This window comes from Muntiacus reevesi, chromosome 4 (assembly GCF_963930625.1).
Source record: "Muntiacus reevesi chromosome 4, mMunRee1.1, whole genome shotgun sequence".
Classification (NCBI taxonomy): Eukaryota; Metazoa; Chordata; class Mammalia; order Artiodactyla; family Cervidae; genus Muntiacus; species Muntiacus reevesi.
The window spans coordinates 61,958,900-61,983,767 of NC_089252.1; the positions used below are offsets into that span (position 1 = coordinate 61,958,900).

Consider the following 24,868-nt stretch of genomic DNA (forward strand, 5'->3'; position numbering starts at 1 on the left):
GGTCCAAGTCTGTGAGACTTCAAATGCCCTACTGGCGTTTTTGAACACCCCTTGCACTATCCTCATGTGAATTTACAGATCACGTAGATCACATGTTCAAAAGTAAAATAGTACAATGTCAGAAGTAACATAAGGAACAAACAAAAGTACCTTAAATAGATATTGAAAGAAATATTCATAATCAACAAGAACACATAAAAAAAACAATTCCCCAAATTTCTAAAATACCCCTAGACCACTGCTCTAGGAAAAGAAGAAAAACAGTAAGAGGGTGTTTTAAACACAGACACACAGTCTTGAGTGGAGGCAGGAAAACGCTGTTCCAGCAGACAGCACAGGGGAGATCACAGCTGGAAGAAAATACACAACTTACACTGAGCTTTGCAAGAGCAGCAGAGAAGCAGAAAGGAAGGCTTTCCAAACAACATGAATGTTTTTATGAAAAGCAGAGTTAGTGATGTGGAGGTCACAGAACTGATGCTGCAGAGATCAGACCTGCCTTGAGGAGCAAGAGCAAACAAAAATGAGTGGGAAACTCAGTTTTCTTTCTTCTCCCCACCCTCAATGCCCATAAAGATCTCAAAACTCTGTAGCTGGGGATGATAAATTGACAAAAAATATTTCTTTCTTCAAGTAAATGTAAACAGAACTTTCAAATGAAGCTTCCAAAACCTTAAGCACTTTTTTCCATCTCACTCCCGAAGGTTATCAGATTCATTGGCTATAACTAAAAAAAAAAATTCACAATAAAATTAATCACCAAAAACAAAAAAGAAAAGCATGCCTGAGTATGTGAGTTAAGTATCAACATGCTCATTACACATCATGTAATGTGATGTGTTTATTACATTTCACATTGTAAAATTCTCACTCTAAACAGATGTATCTTAAAATAGGGAATATAATGGACCAGCCTATCATAAACGGCTTTAATTTCATTATTTCTTAACTGTCACAAAATCATTGTGAAACACACACTATTTTGTTTCATTTTCTTCTCTCACTGTTTCCTCTTTTCTGTCTCCTGCTTACTAAAGCACAGGAAAATTAGGAGGCAGGAAATAGAAATTACTTGCTTTTTCTCCATCCCCTCTCATGTAGGGTGGGGGGGCTCTTCTAATATCAAAGTAAAGACAATATTCAGTGACTGATTCAGTAGACTTTTATTGCTCTTCCAACTTCAATAACATCTCCAAAAAAATAGTTTTCTTCTAATATTATGAAACAGATTTGAAAAGCAGGATTATTCACATTATAGACTGGTAGATACTTGTACTTCATATAGATTAAAAATATCAGTTCTACATTTTAAATGTTTAATTTACTTTGAATTTTATTATAATAGAAAATATCACTGTATTGATAATTATAAAAGTCATAAAAATTAGAACTGTACTGTTCTTATTATACGAAGCTATCAAATACTGTATAAATGAACAATAAAATTCAATTTCTATTTATTTAAATGGAGTAAACACTGGAAGATAACTCCCCCCACAAAACAAAAAAAACCTTTTAATATGAAAGTAACAAAAGAAAAACCACAACACAAAAATCAATCAATGCACAAAAATCTGATTAAAAAAACAACTGTTAACAATACTCTAAGTAACTGCAGAAGTCAATATATGCTAATTAAATTAAATTTAAAAAATGATCTTTAGGTGATTCCATTTCCAACTATTGATACTTACATTACTTTTTGAAGTTAGAAAAGAATCAACTTTACATTAAAATTGCCAAGTTCTGAATTATGAACACTATTTAAAATTTTGAATGTCCTTAAAGTCTTTAACTATCTAAAAAAATAAATAGTGTTGGACTAAACCAAAAAACAGTTCACACAGTTCTATTGCATATGATAACAATGATGTGATCTACATAAATAAATTTAAAACATTAAATTATTTAATTTAAACATTTTTGAATTACAATGCTATATCAATGGCTTATACATCCGAAATCTGAGCATTTTAAAACAGGATTCACATGTTACACTGTTGAGCACATTTACATAACTGTTGTATATGATACAATCCTTTAAAAACGGCAAGCTCTGGTGTCATACCTCTGTTTCAGAAACCATTTTTCTTTTTACAGAATTTTGAACCTACATTTTGCGAAAGGAAAAGGTTATAAAGCTATTACATATATACATAAACTTTGGGTATGTGGAAGAAACAAATTTTTTTTAGATGAATAAAACAAAAGTTAGTAATTTTGAGTGGTAAAGAAATCTGCTTTATAAATATATGCATAAGCACATAAAAATTGTTCTACACATTTTATAGACTTGGCAAATATGAACAATGATATGCCACAGCTTTTTAAAACAACTTGAGAGATTTATGATTGACTGTATCATTCACACAGGCACACTCATACTATACAATACCCATTAGACAGATCATGCACCTCACTTTGTGTATCTAGTATTAGAGAATATAGAGCATCATCCTTTTATCACAAGGAAGTAACTAGAGTTCATTGTCTTCCCCAAAGCTGCAATTTTAAAGTGAAATAGCATTCAAAAGAAACTAAATTTCAAATGGTCAACATGAGGATGGTATTAGTCTCTGTAAACAGATGTCTATAATAAATAAAACAGGTGGAAGAAAGAATGTCCTGAGTGGCCCCGCAGCCCGGGTACTCAGCAGCTCTGAGCTCTGTCCTGGAAACCAAGGCATCTGAGGAAGTGCAGGACTGTTTCTATGAATTTATTTTATAAGTGGAATATGCACAGGTTTATTAATACTTTTGCACCTTGAGGTAAATCAGTACATAGCAATCACTACTGCTCATCTATATGCGTTTAAGGCAGCATTTAAAAATCAATATAAGTATTAAATTATAAGTTTTCGCTATCTTTCAAAGAATGCTATCCATGATGGTCATTTTCCAAAAACAGTGGGAAAATATCATAGCCACATAAAAACAAGCTATTACTTAAACATGAATTAACTCTGCTTTTCAGTGGAGTAGTCATATCAGATCATTTTGTAAGTCAAGTAGTCAAAAGAAAGCAGAAACTATTTTACAATTAAAAATAGTAAAAACATGGAGTGCAAAGCATTTTGCAAGCATGGTTTTTCTGGCACTGGACAACTAGTTTTCATAATTAAACAAAATCACATAAACACTATGATCCCAAGTAGTTTTCAGTTTAAATTTTAAAATTACTTCCTGTAAAATAAGCACATTTTATTACCCCTATGACGTCCAGACCCAAGGAAATGATGTGAGGAAATCGTCTTGTTCAGGTTAATCAGGGCAGTTTACAAAATTATAGCAGCAAATAATGGGGTCTTTGGAAAGGATTATGCTGCTATGAACAAAAAGGACTCACTTCACTGGAAGCTCACAACAGTAACAAGCACCATGGGTAACTCTCACCAGGTACCACTGCGTCTCTTCTTCAGGCGGCGCCAAAAGATGCCAGCTGCACTTTCTAAAGGAAATTAGTTACATTTCCAGCCTCCCTCCCATGAGGCAGACAGTGAATCCATTATTTTAACTAGAATTGGGTAACATGGTCTTAGATGTGGAAATTTCATGTTAAGTAGTTTGGAATGGATTGCTAGAATTGCTAAAACATCAGCTTTGGGCATCGCTCATGCTCTTCTACAAGATCAATTCTTCATACTTTTGTACTTTGATTAGAACTGATTAAAGAGAGCATTGGAATTTCATTGAAATTTTCATCCTAACATTCCTGTTATTATTCTCAGTATTTCAGTGGCTTCTCAATACTTGTTTGGTTTTTAGAAATCATCCTTTTGCCAAATCAGTTTCACAACCCCATTCATCCAGTCCTACAGGCTTAACAAGAACAACATTTATTTATTTCATATGGAGCTAAAAAGTATATAAAAGATGACTAAAAAGATTTGCTAGAAGTTAAAAAGACAGCTCAGAAAATCAAAATCTAAATAAAACACACAAACACAAACTAGGAAGAATGTCATCAATCTGAGCTATATACACAGTAAGTCTAAATTTCTTTTAAAATACAAATATGGCAGTGCTTTATATCAAAGATGTAAAATCTATCAACTGCTTTCAGATAATAAACCATAAATGCAAGTGAGCACCAACTATCTACATCAAATTTACTCTATATGTGTCATCTTTTCAAATGTTTATATAACATTTAAGCATCATATCAATTAAAATAAATTAAATATCTTAAAATGAAATCACAGATAACAATCGATTAAATATTACCTATACAACAGAAAGAACAACGTAAAGAGAAAATGAAAGGTAATTCTTAATAAAGTAATACTGATCATTAACCCACTTAAGAGAATTCTGACTCCTGATTATTTAATCATACTTACAGAAAAATAATCAAGAACTTGAACCTGATACAAACTAAACCACATTTTACATAAAAGACAGCAAAGGTAGAGAACAGAGTGGGCATATGGGGCTCTAAAAGGGTATTAGGATTCAGAAAAAAATTCTACAAAGGCAACAGAGTTTAACTAGTTTAAACTGGTATTTTATAGCTTTTAAAATTCATTAACTAATGACTGGAACGAGGGTTAAATTATAAAATCACTTGCAATTTTATCTGTTTATCAGAATGGAAACCTAGAAGTGCAGGTTTTAAGGTTAAAATAAATTTCAAAAATATAAAGGTCAAAGCTGTAGGTCTTATCTAGAAAGTCCCCCTGCTGCAGCTCTGCAGCCAGAAGGTTCCCATCAGCTGTGAAACGTGAGGGGCGTGCAACGGGGCGAGGGACGCAGCGGCCTCCGCTCCCTGGCGTGGGCAGAGCGCCCTGCTCGCCCCTCACTGCACGAGCAGAAGGGAGGCCATGTGGGAACAGTCCTAGCAGCTCAAGGAAAAAATGTAAAAGTATGGACAAAACACGTATCACTTAAGGTTGGTATGATCTGCCACCGATTTAAATAGATTTAAAGATTATTTTTTTAAAAGAATAGATTTAAAGAAAAGACAACGCATTTTCCCACATTTTTCTACTGCAGAACAGAAAAAAACTTCCAACAGAAAAATAAATATTTGATTAAGAACCATGTACCTCACTTCCAAGAGACCATTTCATTATAAACACAGTCTCCATGGTGCTCCTAACAAACTTCAGACATTACTTCAGAAAAAAACCCGAGTAGTCACATAAGGGGCATGACATACAGTATTGTTATATATAGTGACACGAAACACACACATTATACATACATACACACATATATGTATATGTATCTAATCTATCTATATATATAATTCCTCTTGGTTCAAATCTATAATGAAGTTTCAGCATCCAGGTATTTCTTTCTTGGTTCATCTTCAAAATTTATTTTCACACTTACAGGTTTTTCAGGGCTATTTAAAACAAAGAATGAGAATAAGTAATTTTGAAATGGTCAAATATTACATTCAAACATGGCCAACAGTAAATATCCATAATAGCCTCTGAGATGTCTATTTATACTATAAACATACCAGTTGCTATTACTATCTTACTGCTTTCTTTTCATATCAGTAAACTGAGATGCCCAAAGGCAAATATTAAAAAGTCTTAGCCTTTCAATAGATATTTTTGCCACTGAAATTCACATTTTCTTACAACTTAAAATTGGTCAGGGTATGATGACTATGCTTGACTTAGTTTTATTTTATACATGAACAGTTATAACATTTGACTTTTACTGACAAATTATTTAATTATTTAATCAAATTTAAATAATTAAATAATTGTTTAAATATTTAATATTTAAAAATTATTTAATCTTTGTCAATATAAATAAACATCAAATACTTTCCTATAAAATGCAACAAATTTACAAATCTTATCTCCCCAAATTTAGTTCACAAATACAAAATTCTACACTTTCAAGTTAATATCCAAAACAATGATTCTGTGTATATGGACTTAACTGATTAATTATAACAAGAACATCTGACCTTTGAACATTCTTCAAAATATAGAAACAAGCTATAGTTTGCTGCCTTCTCCAGACAAAATTGAAGGAAGACACCTCAAACATTTTTCTGTTGAACAATATAATAAAACATTCTCTTTCCTCCTAAGCTATTTTTAATTGAGGGGCAACCTGAATGAAAGGCAGAAGTACTTACAAAAGATAAAATAATATTAGTCTAAGGTCTTTATATGCTAACATTCAGGGCCAGGGGTGCTGACAGGAGTTGAAAATTACTAAAAGTTAAGAGTATCTAGTGAAATTCGGGCTGCATGAAATAATCCAAAATGACAAAAAGTTTAACTTTAAAACTTCTGAGATCATATATATAAGTGAAGGAAACAGTCTAGCTTAGAGAATTAAAACTCAGGAAATGATGGGAGAAAAGCAAAAAAAAAAAAAAAAAAAAAAATCTGGTAACAAAGATTAAGCAGAAGCAAAGTTCTGAAGGAGGCAGGGAAAGATGGAGAAAAACCTGTGACTGCTGGCCTGCAAGTTTTAATCTGACAGCCACGACTGACATCTAACACAGTGTCTGCAACAAAGGATACACAAAATAAGTTTCTGTTAACTCTGAATGACTGAGTATTCTACAGGATATCTAATTTCTCCAGAGACATGAGGGGTTAAAGTACTCATGATTATCAAGTCAGAATTCCTGAAGTTTAGGTCTTAAAGTGAGGGAGAAAGAAAGAAAAAGTTATTACATAACAAGAAACATAAGAGGTTATGAAACAGTTGTGTAAGACATGGTTCATTATAAAACTAAATGGCCTTTACAATCATGGATTAAATTTCTTACAAGTATCTTCTAGGAAAATCAGAAGATATAGTAGGCTGAAACAAAACAAAACAAGGTATATTTTTGGGGGGACCATCAGAGCATAATTGAGGCAGCATTCTATTTTAGTATTCAACCCCTAGTAATTTTTTTTCTTTATATGGTTTCTTATCTTTTATATATTTATTCCATATGTATATATTTATTTTTATTAAAAAATAACACCAATTCTTTTTTTTGAAGTAGGCAACTATAAATGTAAAAAATAACAACAACAAAAAATCAGTACCCGTATCTGCTCCAGTACACAGTAAAATGATGGACAAATGAAAGGAAGAAGGAAAAGAAGAAGAAAAAAAATGTTGGTTTCGTTAAGTAAGGAGAATATAAATTATGTAAATTGAGTTAAATTGAATGGTTTTCTAAATAGCTATCCATAAGTAAACTAGAAGCCGCTATAGTTAGAAAATGCATAAATTGTTACAGCTACCTCGTGTTAGGTCTGGGTACTTTGGCATTCTCAGTGTTCATGGACAGTGCCTTCCACTGTGCAGTTTTGGCCATTTCATCTGATATGTTAACAACTGAGGGATCAACACTGAAGAACAAATACACTTTCTGGTTAGTATTGTGTACTTTCAAAAGCATTAATACTGTCATTCTTATTATCTACATAATATTTGCTTTCATCAACTTAAAATTGAGAAAACTCTTTGCCATGCACTTAAACCAAGGTCCAGCAAGATATCAGTACTTGGGAGTTCTATTATAAAGGTCTCCTGGGGAATTGCATCTTTCCTTATAATCAAAACTAGGAATGAGACTAATTAACTTGGCAATGATGCCCAAAGGTGATAATCTTGGCTATAAGTATACTATTAAAATAACAGGAAAGAATATATTAATGTGCTTTTAAATATAAAAAGTGATACAGCATCAAGTCAATTAGAAAACTTGCATAATCTGCACAAATTTTAGTTGCAGCAAACAACTATCCAAAATACATAAAGAAAAGTAACAATTAGGATTTAAAACATTTTTTCCATAGTTTTTAAAAATCATTAAAAAGAATTCTGGGAAATGGGATGCTTTAAAATTAGAAATTAAAATACTTCAACAGATAAAATAACAAAAAGGTTTGTCTGTACCACTTCTAGCTGATTATTACCATATCAGTAATATGGTAGCCTCAAAGTGTTACTATTAATATATAAAATTTATCAAAATCCATAGAACAAAACACTTCCTTTCATTGTAAGAAACAAACGTAATTATACTGTGTCTCTATGAAATACTGCAAAAATTACCTCAAGGCCCCAAGTCCAGTAATGAAGACATCCATAAATAATCTGGGGCTTAAGGTTGTCAGTCACAAGTTACATGAAAGTACTAGAAAGTTAACAGAAATACACTTGCCAGTCCTTTTGCTTCACCCAAAGAAAAATATTTCATGCAAACAAACAACAAATACAAATGTCAAAAGAGATGTTAAATTAACACTGAGGTGGCAGCCAGGTTATAAAGGGCTATAGAGTAGTCCTTTGTTCACACGTTAAGTCTGCCCATCATTGATGATGTAAGACTGCAGAAATAAGTGACACGATCACGGGAAAGTCTCCAAGGCTGCTTCACCAAGTCAAGTTTTTACAAGCACACACGTCTGGACACCCAGATTCACCATGGCGGTACCTGAAACCCAGTATACCCCGAGAAAAGGTTTCTTTGCTCAGTTGCCAACTTCCAATAATTGAAGAGAGAAATTCCTGAAACACTTTCTAGTTTCTAAATGTTTCTTCTCTACTACTTCTCTACTTTCCCATTAGTAGAAATTGAGACTCCCCCTCTGAAGAAAGTAGGCATTTTGTTTCCTTCCAAAATAAAAACTAGATGGAAAAAATTTTGTCTACATTCAATAAATTATTTTCATATTTTGTAGGACTTCACGGTTTCCAAATGCTTTCCTATGTTGCTAAGTTATCTTACTTCATTTTTATGGCATATAATCCAAAGCGTGGAGAAGGGAATGGCTACCCACTCCAGTATTTGTGCCTGGAGAATTCCACTGTAGCTCAGCGCTACAGTCCATGAGGTCGCAGAATTGGACATGACTAAGTGACTAACACACACACAAACAAACAAATCCAAAGCAAGCAGACTTAAAGTTCTGGCAGACAAACAGGTCAGCCAATTCCTGGTATTCTGGATGTTCAAGTTTTAAGGAAAATGGCATTAATCATGGCTCATGTCATCATTAGACAAAAGTAAATATACGTATGTATACCCATTCTTCTTGTTAAATATCAGAAAGTTTAAGTATGGACTCCACTCAAATTTGTCAAGGTTCATGTGCAATCACGGTAGGGAAAAGTTAATGCAGGACCTACAGAAATTAAGTGGCCAACATCTCAACCAATTGCTGAGTCACTATTAACTACCACGGCAGTTCCTACACTCTTTAGACTTCCCTGGAGGCTCAGACGCTGAAGAATCTGCCTCCAATGCAGGAGACCTGCGTTTTATCCCCGGGTCGGGAACATGCCCCGGAGAAGGGAGTGGCAACCCACTCCAGTATTCTTACCTGGAGAATTCCACAGACAGAGGAGCCTGGTGGACCACACAGTCCATGGGGTTGCAAAGAGTCAGACACGACTAAGCAACTAACACTCTCACTTGCACACTCTTTTAGCACAAACTCAGTACACTGATTCATTTAACAAACAGTTACAGAATCTAGGGAAGCAGAGCACTGTACATGGATATATCAAAACGTCTATACTTGGCATTTAAGATATATACAAATTTGAGGGGAAATCATGAAAGGTGACAAAGAATACCCATGATAAAAATTAATAGTAAAAAGTATTAGAGAAAAATTACTTGTGAATTCATTTGTCAAAACTAATCAACATATAGAGTCCAAATGTGACCTCTGTAAAAACTATAAAGTTAAAAATGAAAAAAGGTTGCAGAAAGATAATTAGATATTAACAACATTTTCCATTAACTGGTCAAGGAAGGAACCTATATACTTTGTAAAACTGATTTTTGTACTATAAATGGGTATTTGTAAACAGAATAAATATATAGGTGAATCAGATGTGTAAATAAATTATAGAAGTTTTTAAAGCTAAAAAAAAAAAGCTTACGCTTCCCAACCTCTATGTTTAGTTTGTAGATTTTAATATAAATTGCCAAAATCATGTATGATAAACTATACATGATAAACATTAATTTTTCCCTAGTATGAGCCCTCACTGGCTATGGGCAGATGATACCTTTGAAAACTGCAGGAGAGTTCCAGGGCCTCTAAACATAGTCACCTATGAGAAGGTCATCCAAAGATGGATTACAAGTGTTATTTTCCAGCAGGCACCAACCTCCGTCATAATGAGGGCAAGGGAAAAAATACAGTTGTGCTACTGAGAGCGTGGGAGTACCCTAAGACTGGGTTTAAACTTCACTGAAACAGAAGGAGTGAGAACGACAGGACAGTCTCTGCTGGACGTGGAGGCCAGGGCTCTCCCTGCCCGCTCCATCCTGCTGCTGTCAGCGGAAGGGGAAGGAGACAGCTACTTCCTCCTCCACCTGCGGGAAGCCCTCCTTCAGCCCACACGTCAGGGGCAGGGTTTGTCATCGTTTAAAAAACAGGCATCATGACTTTAGCGACACATTGTATGGCTCATTCATGCGCCTGACGTGTAAATAAAGCACACTTTAAAATGCAAAGCTGCATCTCACCTGTATTTTAGCGCCTTCATTGGAATCTGCAGGAGGCTTCCCCCTTCAAATGGAAGATGCACAGTGTCTTCACCAGCTTGGAGCATTCGCTCAGCTTCCTTGAAAGAACAGACGTGAAGAGATGACTTTTCCCAGAATATTTCCAGAACCAATTAATATATCAACATCTTAAAGAATTAGCAAACCAAACTGACAATATTTATTTAACTTGCCATGACTGAAAATTTCATCCTATTATTATGAATACATACTTGTAACACAAGGTGAAAATAATCACTTGTAAAGATAAAATCACTTGTAATTTTTAAGGGTTATAACTTCCACTTCTGGGAGTTAATCATTAGTACTATTTAAATATAAATTTAGCTACACAAATTTTATTTTCAAAATTTATTACTATTAGCATTACTCTTGGCCACTCCACATGGCACATGGAGTTCTAGTTCTCTGACTACTGGAAGCGCAGAGTCCTAACCACTGGACTACCAGGAAAGTCTCCATAAATTTTATTATCAACTATTACACAGTTATACAATGGGAGGGGGGCTTCCCAGGTGGCCCAAATGGTAAAGAATCTGCCTGCCAATGCATGAGACACAAGAGATGCGGGTTCAATCCCTGGGTTGGAAAGATTCCCCTGGAGAAGGAATTGGTAACCCACTCCAGTATTCTTGCCTAGAAAATTCCATGGACAGGGAAGCCTGGCCGGGTACAGTCCATGGGGTTGCAGAGAATCAGACATGACTGAGCACGCACATGCCATGTACAACGAGCAACAAAACTCTGTGAAATCTCATGGGCTCTCATTACAATACAATATAAGCAAAACCTCACTTGGCCAAACAACTGCTTGTCCTGGGAGCCAGTCCTGCCTATGGAGGATGTACAAGAGGCCATAAGTTGTCAGTAGGAGTCCCTTTTCTGACCATCTCCTCAAGCTGAGAACACCTAAGCTAAGAAACACGAACCCAAATCATGACACAATCATAATGAGGATGGAGAGGGGGGCAGTTCAGAAGACACAGAGAGAGTGCCTGTCTTACTAAAAGAAATCCCACAACTTGGGGGTGACAATGCACCTGGTTTTAACAAAAACAATATAAGATTAAAAAGAAATTAACCCTAAATTTCTCAGCACTCCCTGCAACTCAGTGTGGTACAAGTGGAACCTCTTGGATGCCATTTCTGGGTAGCACGGTGGGGCTGCTGCCTCCCACTGCGTCTGACTCTGCTGCTAATGTGACAGCTCACGCTCAGCAGCCTCTCCGACCTGTCATGGGATGCTGAGGATGCAAAGTCTACGCTGGGCTGGGAGGAACCAACAAGAGTTCCTGACAACTCTGGAACCATCGCACAAGGTCCCTTTAACTTTCAAGACTCCTCTTACAGGACAAAAAGAAAAAACTCTATTGGTTAAGGCAGCTCTACTTTTGTTCTGTGATATGCACATGACCTTATTCTAAGTGATACAGGAAGTAATAAGTAAGCAAGTTCACCTAAGTATTTTATAAATAAATTAAATCCTATTTGAAAATCATCAAAAGCTTATGTTTACATATATATATATAGCCTTGAACGAAACAAAATTCTTAAAAATTTTGGAGACTCAGTTCAACTGTTTCACAATTAGGATCCTCATTAAAAAGTCACAATTTTTATTTAAAAGTAAACATAAAACCAGTAATTTTGCCATAAATCAGTACTGAATAATCAAACCATGAAAAAATGCCAACAAGTTTCTAAAAGCATTTGTCTGCAACTTTAATAAATGCTTTTTCATAAATACTATGCAACACAAGTTATAAATTGTGCTGATTTCTCTCAAAACTTAGACAAAAAAAAAAACAACTCAGCAATTTTAAGATCTATTTAAATAGGACCACAACTTTTAAAAATGTATTATCTTATCTTTGATTTTTCAAACAATATTCTGACTGGGAAAATGAAGTGAGGCACTGAAATCAACAGAATCATCTACACTACATAACTCAAGTGTCTGTGTGCCCTTCATAATAGGTTGCAGCAGCAAGTTGGTTGTTAAAAAATTCAAATTCAGTATAGACTATTCATGTAAATCTCAGAATACAAATCAACTAAGGGTACATAATACTGAATATAAAAACTACAATTTTACTATATTTTCTATAAAAAGATAATCTACTTGATGTCACTTTTGTCCTTATATATGCCATATTATTAAAATGCTGTTAAAATTAAAATGAATGCTAAAATGTACTCATGTACATTTAAGGTTATGTTAGATGGAAGACTGTGATGTAGAATTATTCTGTGTTATCTATGTTTTAATACTGGTAAATTCTTCCGACTGTTGATTTATATACATATGTAATTTTTTTAAAGTATCTCTGTGTAAGGGCTGAGGGCAAGTTGGTAAAATGGGTAAGAACCGTGTTTAGGACAATCTGCTTACTAATCTCTCTCTCTCTCTCTGCTTCCTTTTTTGTAAACTGGGAATAATAAAAGCATGCACACTTTTTAAAGTAATGCTCAAAATTCTCCAAGCCAGGCTTCAACAATACATGAAACATGAACTTCCAGATGTTCAAACTGGATTTAGAAAAGGCAGAGGAACCAGAGATCAAATTGCCAACATCTGCTGGATCATCGAAAAAGTAAGGGAGGTCCAGAAAAACATCTGTGTCTGCTTTATTGACTATACCAAAGTCTTTGACTGTGTGGATCACAATAAACTGTGGCAAATTCTGAAAGAGATGGGAATACCAGACCACCTGACCTGCCTCTTGAGAAATCTGTATACAGGTCAGGAAGCAACAGTTAGAACTGGACATGGAACAACAGACTGGTTCCAAATTGGGAAAGGAGTACACCAAGGCTGTACATTGTCACCCTGCTTATTTAACTTATACACAGAGTACATCATGAGAAAAGCTGGGCTGGAAGAAGCGCAGGCTGGAATCAAGATTGCGGGGAGAAATATCAATAACCTCAGATATGCAGATGACACCACACTTATGGCAGAAAGTGAAGAAGAACTAAAGAGCCTCTTGATGAAAGTGAAAGAGGAGGGTGAAAAAGTTGGCTTAAAACTCAATATTCAGAAAACTAAGATCATGGTATCTGGTCCCATCACTTCATGGCAAGTAGATGGGAAAACAATGGAAACAGTGACAGACTTTATATTTTTGGGCTCCAAAATCACTGCAGCTGGTGACTACAGCCATGAATTACAAGATGCTTGTTCCTTGGAAGAAAAGCTATGACCAACCTAGACAGCATATTAAAAAGCAAAGACGTTACTTTGCCAACAAAGGTCCATCTAATCAAGGCTATGTTTTTTCCAGTAGTCATGTATGGATGTGAGAGTTGGACTATAAAGCAAGCTGAGCACTGAAGAATTGATGGTTTTGAACTGTGGTGTTGGAGAAGACTCTTGAGAGTCCCTTGGACTGCAAGGAGATCCAACCAGTCCATCCTAAAGGAAATCAGTCCTGAATATTCATTGGAAGGACTGGTGCTGAAGCTGAAAGTCCAATACTTTGGCCACCTGATGCAAAGAGCAGACTCATTTGAAAGGACCCTGATGCTGGGAAAGATTGAAGGCAGGAGGAGAAGGGGACGACAGAGGATGAGATGGTTGGATGGCATCACTGACTCAATCGACATGAGTTTAAGTAAACTCCGGGAGTTGGGGATGGACAGGGAGGCCTGGTGTGCTGCAGTCCACGGGGTCACAAAGAGTCAGACACGACTGAGCAACTGAACTGAAAGGAACACTTTTTAATAACAAGGTTCTTAGGAGTTGATTCCCACTGAAGTGAGTATAATAGTGTTTGGTACTTGGTACAAAACATTAAACAGTAAGTAAATAGTGTACATTTGAAATTCTTTTTTTTTTTTTTTTTTTACCTCTTTCTCTTTTTTCTTTTTGTCGTCTTCTTTCTTTTTCTTACTTTCTGGCATGAGATCATCAAGCCAACTAAGCTCTCTCTTTGTGAAACACAGATCCATGAGTTTGCGAACAAAGACTAATGCAAGAACCTTTAAAAAAGTAAGGGAGAGAATATTCAGTAATATCTAAAAATTATTTATCAAAAAGTATTTATCAATTTATAAATAAAAAAGCACATCATATATTTTATTTTAAAATTACTTTACACATCATCTTATTTCAAAGAAGCTTAGTCACCTATTTATCTTTTTCAACTTTCTGCTCAAAGATATAAAGAAAATTATATTTTTAGCCTTTCCCTATATAAGTCCCTTGAATTCTGTATAAAATTATAAAGCAGATAATGATTATCTTCACAAACAAGATTACTTTTTATGATGACTTTATATAATATTTAATATTATATATTATAAATATTATATAAGATATAATATTTAAAATCTCTTCAACAAGGCCTTAGAGAACCCACTTTCCAGCATTAGGTTTTACTCTACAAATTATGTTTGTGAAAAAGACACAATATTCTTTAATTTGCTTTTCTTTGGTGCTAAGAGCTTCTTCCCCAGTGGCTCAGCTGGCAAAGAACCTGCCTGCCAATACAGGGAGCTACAGCAGATGCAGGTTCGATTGCTGGGTTGGGAAGATCCTCTGGAGAAGGAAATGACAACTCACTCCAGTATTCTTGCATGGAAAAATCCCAAGGCAGAGGAGCCTGGTGGGCTAAAGGTTGAAGATGTTTTCAAATGTTCACTGGGAATTTGATTTTCTCTGTCTCTCTTTGTTTTACTTCTTAACACTTTTTCTTTTGTATTTGAGTAGAGTTGATACAATGTTGTATTATTTTCTGGTGTACAGCAAAGTGTAAGTTATACACACACGTGCATCTATTCTTTTTCGGATTCTTCTCGCATATCGAATACTGAGTTATTCCCCGTACTGTACAGTAGGACCTTGCTGTTTCTTTATTTCATACATAGTAGTGTATATATGTTAATCCCAAACTCCTAATTTATCCCTCCCCACCACCTGTCCCCTTTGGTAATGGTAAATTTGTTTTCTATGCTTGTGAGTCTGTTTCTGGTTTGGAAGTAAGTTTCTTTGTATCTTTTATTTTTGTTTTTAAGATTCCACAGATAAGTGATATCTAATGATGTTTGACTCTGTCTGACTTATTTCACTTAGTATGATAATGTCTAGGTCCATCCATGTGGCTGCAAATGGCACTATTTTACTGTTTTTAGGGCTGAATAATATTCCATTGTATATACGCACCACGTCTTCTTTTCCATTTCTCTGTCAGTGGCCATTTAGGCTGTTTCCAAGTCTTGGCTACTGTGAATAGTGCTGTTATGAACACAGGGGTGCATGTATCTTTTTGAATTATAGTTTTTGTCTGGATATGTGCCCAGGGACTGCTGGATCATATAGTAGCTCTGGTTTTTTAAGGAATCTCCATAGTGTTCTCCATAGTGGCTGCACCAGTTTACATTCCCATCAACACTGTAGGAAGGTGCCCTTCTCACCACATCCTCTCTAGCACTTTTTAAAAATGTGTTTATTTTTGGCTATGCGGGATCTCCATTGCTGTGCATGGGTTTTCTCTAGTTGTGGTGCCTGTTGACGAGTCTGAGCTCTAGGGTGAGAGGGCTTCAGAAGTTGTGGCGCACAAGTTTCAGTTGCTCTGCAATATGTGGCATCTTCCCAGACCAGGGATTGAACCCACGTGCCCTGCACTGGCAGGTGAATTTTTTTTTTTTTTAAACCACTGGACCACAAGAAGTCCTCCAGCATTTATTGTTTGTAGACTTCTTGATGAAGGCCATTCTAACCAGTGTGAGGAGATACCTCACTGTAGTTTTGATTTGCATTTCTCTAATAATTAGCTTCCCAGGTGGCGCAGTGGTAAGGAATCCATCTGCCAATGCAAGAGACACCATGTTCAATCCCTGGGTTGCAATGATCTCCTGGAACAGGAAATGGCAACCCACTCCAGTATTATTGCTGGAAAAAGTCAATGGACAGAGGACCCTGCAGGCTATAGTCCACGGGGTCACGAAGAGTCGGACACAACCGAGCACCAACGCAATAATGAGCGATGTTAAGCATCTTTTCATGTGCTTTTTGGCCATCTGTGACATGTTTTCTTTAGAGAAATGTTTATTTAGATCTGGGCTGTTTGCTTCTTTGAGCTGCATGAACTGTTTGTGTACTCTGGAGGTTAACCCCTGGACAGTCACATCATTTGCTAGTATTTTCTCCCATTCTGTGGGTTGTCTTTTTGTTCTGTTTATGGTTTCCTTCACTGTTAAAAGTTTTTAAGTTTGATTAGGTCTCCTTTGTTTATTTGTTTTTATTTTCATTACTCTAGGAAGTGGATCTAAACAGACATTGCTGCAATTTATGTCCAAGAGCATTCTGCCTGGTTTTCCATCTTCTGTTCTTACTGTTTCTTACCTTTTGCCTTTTTTTCCAGTTGGTTTTCAACTGACTTCTGTTCATGAATTCCTAAAAGTTCTGTGTAGTTTGGATAGAAACTCTCTGTCTTATATGGAACAAATATTTTCTCCCAGTTCACAATCTGATTTTACTAAGGACATACAAAACGATTATCATGTAGTCAAAAATATCATCTTTCTTTCACTGTTAGATTTCCCTACCTTCTTTGAAAAATTATCTTCAACCACTCAATTATATTCTAAATTTTTACTATAACTTGCTTTAACATTTAAATTGTGAATTGATTTACTATTTCTTTCAGAATATGATATTACATAGCAACTTTATTTGGCCTTCCCTTGTGGCTCAGCTGATAAAGAATCTGCCTGCAATGCAGGGGACCTGGGTTTAATCCCTGGGTTGGGAAGATCCCCTGGAGAAGGAAAAGGCTACCCACTCTAGTATTCTGGCCTGGAGAATTCCAAGGACTGTATAGTCCATGGGGTTGAAGAGTTGGACATGACTGAGCAAACTTCATTCACTCACTCAGCAACTTTATTTAGCTCCTAGTAAAATAGTCTAACTTTTTAGTCTAATCTTTTATTATTTTTCCATTTAAGTGAATTTACTGCCTTTAATGAAATAACCCACTTATGTTATTCAGGTGGTAAATTCTCATATATTCTGATAAGTTTCTGAAGTCATTAGTCCTGTTTTCAGATCTATTTGTCATTTCTTATGAGATTTCCTACTGTGTTAGCCATGCTGACTTGATGACAACTTATAAATATTCAGTTATCAAAACACTATGGCATTAGCACAGAGTCAAGTCTTTCAAACCCCGACCCAACCAGGAATTCTGAACTATAATGACCTTTGTTTTGTTATTCTCTGATATTTATTACAACTATACTTTCCTTTAATATATAATTTACATATCTAAAAATATCATATATAGAGTTTGATGCTTCTGAAGAATACATATACTCTTGTAACCCACATTCCAGTAGGACACAGAATATTTCCACCATCCATGTTATAGCTCTGGCATCTATTTTTCTCTATGAACTTTAAAATTACCCAGTTCTCACTGATACCACCCTTCTGCCCCAAACACACAAATATGCATGCAAATAACTTAGTAAACTTCATACTTGGAAGTGATATTTTAATAATACTAATAAGTACCCAAAACAAAGAATACGGTGTATGTTTCTATCTGTTCAGGTCTTAATTTTATGTCCTGCAATATTGTTAAGGGTTAACTTGTGTCCCTCCGGAAAACATGTAAGTACCAGCCCCTAGCACCTCATAATGAGATTTTCTTTAGAAACAGGTGGCTGCAGGTGTAATTAATGAAGAAGAGGTCACACTGGAGAGAAAGGGCTCCTTGTGCAGCACGCTAGCGCTGTGCTCTATGGTCATATGCCGACGCAGTGACCACCCAGCACGAGCCACCGAAGAGGCAGACCAGAGTTACCAGCTGCAGGCCAAGGGGCGCCAAAGGCTGCCCGCAGAGGCCGGGGAGAGGCAGAGGGGGAGCCCCCGCAGGCGTCGGGCAGCAGGGCCCGGCCAGGCCTCGGTTTCTGCCTTCCGGCCTCCAGGACTGTGATACAGATCTGCCGCTTTAAGCCCATGAGTCTGTGACACTTTACCAGCTCTAAGAAACTAATACAAATACTACTATACTCTTTTTCTCTTTAAATAAGTATTAACTATTTTATAGTTTTTGGTCACCATCATGAGTACAGTTTTTTTCATTTCAATTTTCAGCATTATTACTAAGATAGAGCCTGTATACTGGTTATCATGTTTTCTTGTATACAGCTACCTTAACAAAATTCTTACTAATTCTATTAAGAGATTGTAGTCTTTTTTGAGTCATTTGGGTTAATACGTATACAAATAATACTATTGTGTCATTGTACCAATTATTATATTACTCTTATCTTATATCACAGTCAGAACTTTCAGTTCATACCATTAACACTAGTAAACAGTGGGCTTCTCCCTCTATGTCAGGGGTAGGCAAACCACAAGCCCTTGGGATAAATCCATTCCACCGCCTGTTTTGTATGGCTTATGAGCTAAGAATAGCTTTTACAGATGAGCATTTAGATCTAATCTGATGAGAGGAACACTAACTTTTAACTAACTCCAATTAAGTGATAAATTGTCCCAAATGAAAAATTCCCTTCTTCTCATTGGCAGTCTTTCATTTAAAAAAAGCTATACCACTACATTTTGAATTTTATTAGTAAAAACTGTGGAAATTTCTCTTTTGTTATGTAAGTGTCTATATAATAGTCTAGTGGCCTTCAAAGCTGACCCTTTACATAAAAGTTTATTGACTTCTACTCTAGATGTTCATATATTGGTATAGACTCATGTACTATTGTCTTAAAACCCCTCAAACCACAGCTGTGGTTATGTATTTTTTCTCTTTCTTAATCTTGTATATTTTACTTATTAGAAACGAGTTATCCATTATTGATCTTTACAAACAAAAACTTAGTTGCATTTAAGTCCTCTTGAAAAATAAGGGCAATGAAGGCTGTACATTTTCCTACATGTATAACTTTAGCTCTATCTCACAGACAAAAAGTTGTTTATTTCAATATTTCCTCAATGGGTTTTGTTTTTTTTAAAACTCAGTTTTCCACCCCGGGCTTAGTTCAGAATTTAGTCTCTAAATACTGAACATTTTTTAGTGGCTTTTTAATATTCATTTGTAATTTATTTGCAATCAAAGAATATTACCTGTATAATTTTCAAAGATTTTCTCTGTGGCCAAGTATATAAATCAACTTTTACATAATCTTTGCAAATGGATGAATAGTCTCTATTTGCAAAGTGCAATTTTGTAACATGATAATTTAATGATTTTATTGGTTCTTATTAACATCATCTATAATCTGTATCGCTTTTTAACTTCTGGATCTATCAATTTCTAAAAAAGATGTATTGAAATAGCCTATTAAAGACACATGTGTTCTGGTTGCTCTGCTTTTAGGTCAGGCTAATATTTGTTTCATAAACGTCCTAAACTCTGAAGTTGTTTAAAAATACAACACATTGTTCTATACCCGAGGACTAAAAGTAAAAACAAAATTAGAAAATGACAAGCAAAATTCAATTTTGAAAATGATGGGTTTCTTAGCCAGAAAGGGCTAACTCACATTTCAAAACATCTGAGGTTCTTGAAATCCTTTTCTCAAAGATAATTATAAATGTTAATAAGACAACTGCTATCAATACACAAAGACGTTACATTAATAATTAGTAATAAAGTCTGAAAAAAAGACTCACCATCATGGGGAAAACGACTGCAGCAGCGGAGGCTTTTATCACCCACAGGAGGACCAGGCAGGTGAGCTGGACGACGGTGAAGGCGTGCACCTTCCAGAGTGGCACATAACGCAGGTAGATCAGGTCGGGCTGGTGCTTGGCCGGCATGCCAAACAGCTTAATACGGTCAAAGAACTGGGTATCAAGTGGAAAACAGAACAGGAGAACGTTTTTTTAAAAAAATGGCATTTCTGCTACTTAGGAAAAGAAACTCTATCTACTTCAGAGTAACCTCCCTGGTGCTAATACGACCCGATAACACAGGAGTGTTTCAGTTGACAACATCTTCATCCAGGAGAAAAAAATCAAGGCAACCATTTGAACAAATGTGATTCATAAATCAGAAACTCAAGTCAACATGTTTTAAATTGGGGAATTAAACTAGTTCCACAAATTCATCTATGAAAAAAACACACAACTCATCTAATCTCTTTGACTTTTTTTTCTAATATGTAAAATAAGAGAGTAACAATCTCCTAAAGTTCTTTCTAGATCTAACATGCCCAATTTTTATGAAAATAACCTGAGGTAACAATCACCAAGTTTTCACCAAATGAAACAGAAACCATGAGCCGTTTCCTGGGTCTCTTCGAGCTTTAATTTCCTCATTTATAAACTGGGAATAAGAGCAGCCCTACACACCTCACAAAACTGTTGCAAAACAATTAAGTGAGTTAATGAGATCGGCTCTTGACCACAGGAAGGCAGACCCTGGACTGTATGAGCAAGTAAGGCTGCTGCGTCTGAGACGCCCGGTGCCCCGGAGCTGGCAGCTGGGACCACACGCCATCTGCGGCCGGGAGCGGTGCCAGCGCCGCCTGAGCAGCTGCACGTCCTACACCAGGGCCGGATCCACACAGATCCCAACGCGCTCTACCAGCCTGCCCACGAAACACCGCAGTGAGACGGGGCGGTGAAAAGACTGGCATCTAACCTGCACCCCACTGCTCAGTTAGAAATCTTCAGTGAGGCTATTTCTGCTCCACAATTTACAAAATCAGCACTTCTTCCTTTCCTGCTTCCCAAGGTTGTTTTGAGGATAACAGAAAATCGCCTAGTACTAGGCTCCATGAACTGTACTGCCCACACAAACGGCAGGTGTTGCCATGGTTATAGAAAACTAATACCTGCATTTCCTTTTCAGCAACTGAAACTGCTGTTCCAAGATGCCAGGGATAGCCCTTTTTTCCCCATTCCAATCCTTTTAATTCCCCCTCTTACTATATTAGCCTTCATTGATAGTTACTTTTCATTAGCTTCAATTAAAATATGTAAGGACACAGGTCATGATGCCACTTTCAGGGGAAAAAATGTACAACAATACTTATTTAGAAAATGTGGATTTGAAGCCAATAGTTAATCTGTGCCCAAAATATCAGAGCTGAGAATACATCACAAAAACAAACTTTGCAAATGTAAAATGTTTTAAGTTTTTTCTACAAAATCATTCAATGCTTATGACTTGCCTGGATTCCTTTCAATGAGGAAACTCCCATATAAAGGAAAACGCCATATAGAACAGGCATTGGAATGAACTGGAAGTAAAATGACCACAATTAGAACTCATGCAACTAAAGCAATTTCACATCAAAGATACATAAAAACATTTTGAGCTCCTATGAGATAGATTTAAAAGATCTTTCAGTGATGACAGGGGGTTCCCGATGGCTCACTGGTAAAGAATCTGCCTGCATTGCAAGAGACACAGGAGACGGGTGTTCAATCCCTGGGTCAGGAAGATCCCCTGGAGGACAAAATGGCAACCCACTCCAGTCTTCTTGCCTGGAGAATCCCACGGACAGAGGAGCCTGGAGGACTACAGTCCGTGGGGTCACAAAGAGTCGCACATGACTGAGCTTCACACTCAGTCAGTGATGACACTTGTGATAACGGTGATCACACGCACTTCAGCGATGACACTGAACTTTTCTATAAACAAGAAAAGCGCTAGTATACAATAACCTTCTTGAAGAACCGTCTTCTACATGCTCTCTTCTAAGAAGGGACTATGTTCCATGGTTAAGAGTACAGGCACCACAATCAGACTATTTGGCTTAAGAGCCCTTTTAACCTCTTACTGACACTTAATCTCTCTTTGTTTCAGCTTCTGCATCAGATTGTCTTGGAGATTAAAAAACTTCAAACTCATAGAATACTCAGAAAAGCACAAGGTACACTAAACCACTCAGAAAGTGTTAGCCGTGATTATCGCTGTCCTAGCCCTACAGTGACTGATAAGCGGCGCCATTTACTGAGTGTGAATAATAAATAAGCACCACTCCCCAAGCGAATGTTCTCATTACTGCAGCAGGAAGTGGGATCCCAAACTGCCTAGGAGCCCATGCCCAGGTCCTCCCCAGGAAGGACGCAAAGCTGACGCAAACACCACACTGACACTCACCCCGGGAGAGACCTCTGAGGAAAGGAGACCTAACCGCCGGCCAGCGGAGAATCACACTCACTCCCTACTAACAACCTTGTACATGCTTAACTAAGGACAGCGGAAGAGAAGAAAACACGTCAAAAGTTTCATCAGTACCCTCAGGGAATCCCAAGAAAATATCTAATCCATAAAGCAACTGTAGAATGCTAGGAAAAAATGAATAACCAGAATGAAAAAAATTAAAGATATAATTATCAAAATAATTTAAAAGAATTTTAGAATACTGATTTTGACAAAACTAAAGAGATCATGAAAATGATAAGGAAAGTAGGGGAAACTTTAACAGTGAGAGTAGAGAAGAGGAATATAACAATATATCCAGGAGGTCTAACATCTGTCTACTTGAAAGTGAAGAAACATCTAAGAGAAAACAGAAGAGGAAATAAACAGCTGAAGAATATTCCCATAGTCAAGGCTCAAGTTTCCAGAGTAAAAGGCTGCACAGAGAGGCAAAGCAGGGTAAATTAAAAAGTACCTATCTATCTACCTAAGTACGATGGTGAAACCGCAAAACACTATGAGCAAAAAGGACATTTTGGTACCTTCGAGAATGGTAAAAAAAAAAAAAAAAAATGCTTGTGAAGATACAAACACCATATAGATACCACATCTCTTATCAGAACCACTGATCTTTAAGCAACAACAACTTTAAGACTCAAAGAAAAACACATTTGAACCTTGAAATGAATACCCATCTATTAAACAAATGTGAGAGTAATTCGCACCATGCAAGAACTCTGAAAGTTCACTAGTTATGGTACCATACATGCAAAAACTACTCAAGGAATCCTTTTAGCAATATAAAAAAATCCATTTAGCAATACAAGAAAAAGTGGAACACGTACATGTACTTTTTTAAAAAGAGAAGTTAACAGATATTAAGAAAATTTATCGGGCTATTATTCTAAAACAGTAGGAGCTTGGGAAATGAGGTGTGTTTCTGCCTCCACATAGTTTGATCTCACGCTTAGTCCTTGGCGAGTAATTTTATATCATCATAATACTGATTACACGTCCCCAGAGGGGACGTGTACAGAATGTATAGAAATTACATTGCTATAATTTAACTTACCAAAGAAGCAAAGAGAGTGTAAATGTGGGTAACCTTTACAATAATAAAATGTAGCCAACCAAAAAACAAGTGATGAAAGGGAGAAGGGAATGTGGGGGGTAAATCCTCATGAAAGATACAACCTGAGGACAGAGGCTCCCAAGCGTTTCGGTCTAAGGACCCCTTTTCACTCCTAACAAGTACGGAGGACCCTCCTCCCAAATATTTTTGCTTATGTGGATTCTATACTTAGAGAGATATACAAACAGATAAGCAGGTAGGTGTATGGGAAATAGATACTCACCACATTAGAAATTGAAAGAAAAATTTTAAATAGCTATTCTTAATTCATTTCAAAATAATAAACACCTTACAAGGTAATATAAACAGTATACTTTTCCTGGAAAGCTGTAATTTCCAGAGAACGTAAGATTAAGTGAGAAGAGCAGCACTGCTGTGCGTCCCTGTAAACCTCTTCGGGGGCGGCTAACAGAGGACCCCTCTCTCCCGCCTCTACCTAGCTCGGCCTACCGCTTACGCGGTTCTGCCCAAAGGCCGCGAGGACAACCCCGCCTCGCAGACGCACACCTGGGCGAGCGGGGCTCCTGCAGGCCCCACAAGAGGTCCTTGGGTGAGCCTTTAAGAGTCAGCGTCTTGGGCAGCGAGAATCACTACTTTCACTATTTCACTAAAGACAATAAACTTAGAAATAACATTATAAAAGGATGCAGAAATGTAATGGCACTGACTAACAAAATCTCGTAAAAAACAAAGGAGTAAAAAGTTTACTTCTAGAAAGTTGCTTTTGGAAAGTGAGAGAAAACAAGCTTTTCCTTTGAGAGCTTTCTTGATATTCTACTTGAATTTTTCTGCCTATAATATGCAGTTAATACTTTAAAATGTGTGAAACTACTGAAAACCCGTGTAAACGGCAACCCTGGCCAGTAGGGGGCAGCGTCCACGCAAGGCGGCACCGCGTGTTTCTCCAGCCTCCTGCTCTAACAGGACACTCACCACCAGGAAGCAACTGCCCATCTCTCTACCTGTCTCACCAACCAGACTGCCTGAGTCTTCCGAGCAGACACTGTCCTGTTTGTTGTCGTTTCCTCAGTAACTCATAGTACAGAAAGTACTCAACAAATACTTGGCCAATTACTTGGCTGCACAAAAGGAGGTCAAAGAATTCTAGTACTA

General features: G+C 36.6%; 1 protein-coding gene across 8 annotated transcripts in view; it reads right to left on the reverse strand.

Moving 5' to 3' along the window:
• Nucleotides 1–1,144: 1,144 nt before the first annotated feature.
• The window catches only part of SLC4A7 (solute carrier family 4 member 7), a 123,223-nt gene continuing 99,499 nt past the window's right edge, over nt 1,145–24,868 (reverse strand). For 7 of the 8 annotated variants that reach the window (XM_065932898.1, XM_065932895.1, XM_065932899.1 and 4 more), the window contains 6 exons: nt 21,647–21,715; nt 20,142–20,315; nt 14,354–14,485; nt 10,466–10,563; nt 7,218–7,325; nt 1,145–5,347 (listed from right to left, as the gene is read on the reverse strand). In XM_065932898.1, the coding sequence (XP_065788970.1) occupies nt 5,266–5,347; nt 7,218–7,325; nt 10,466–10,563; nt 14,354–14,485; nt 20,142–20,315; nt 21,647–21,715 (663 nt within the window). In that variant the 3' untranslated portion in view covers nt 1,145–5,265. The remainder of the gene's footprint in view (nt 5,348–7,217; nt 7,326–10,465; nt 10,564–14,353; nt 14,486–20,141; nt 20,316–21,646; nt 21,716–24,868) is intronic. The other variant, XM_065932896.1, reaches the window with a different exon arrangement.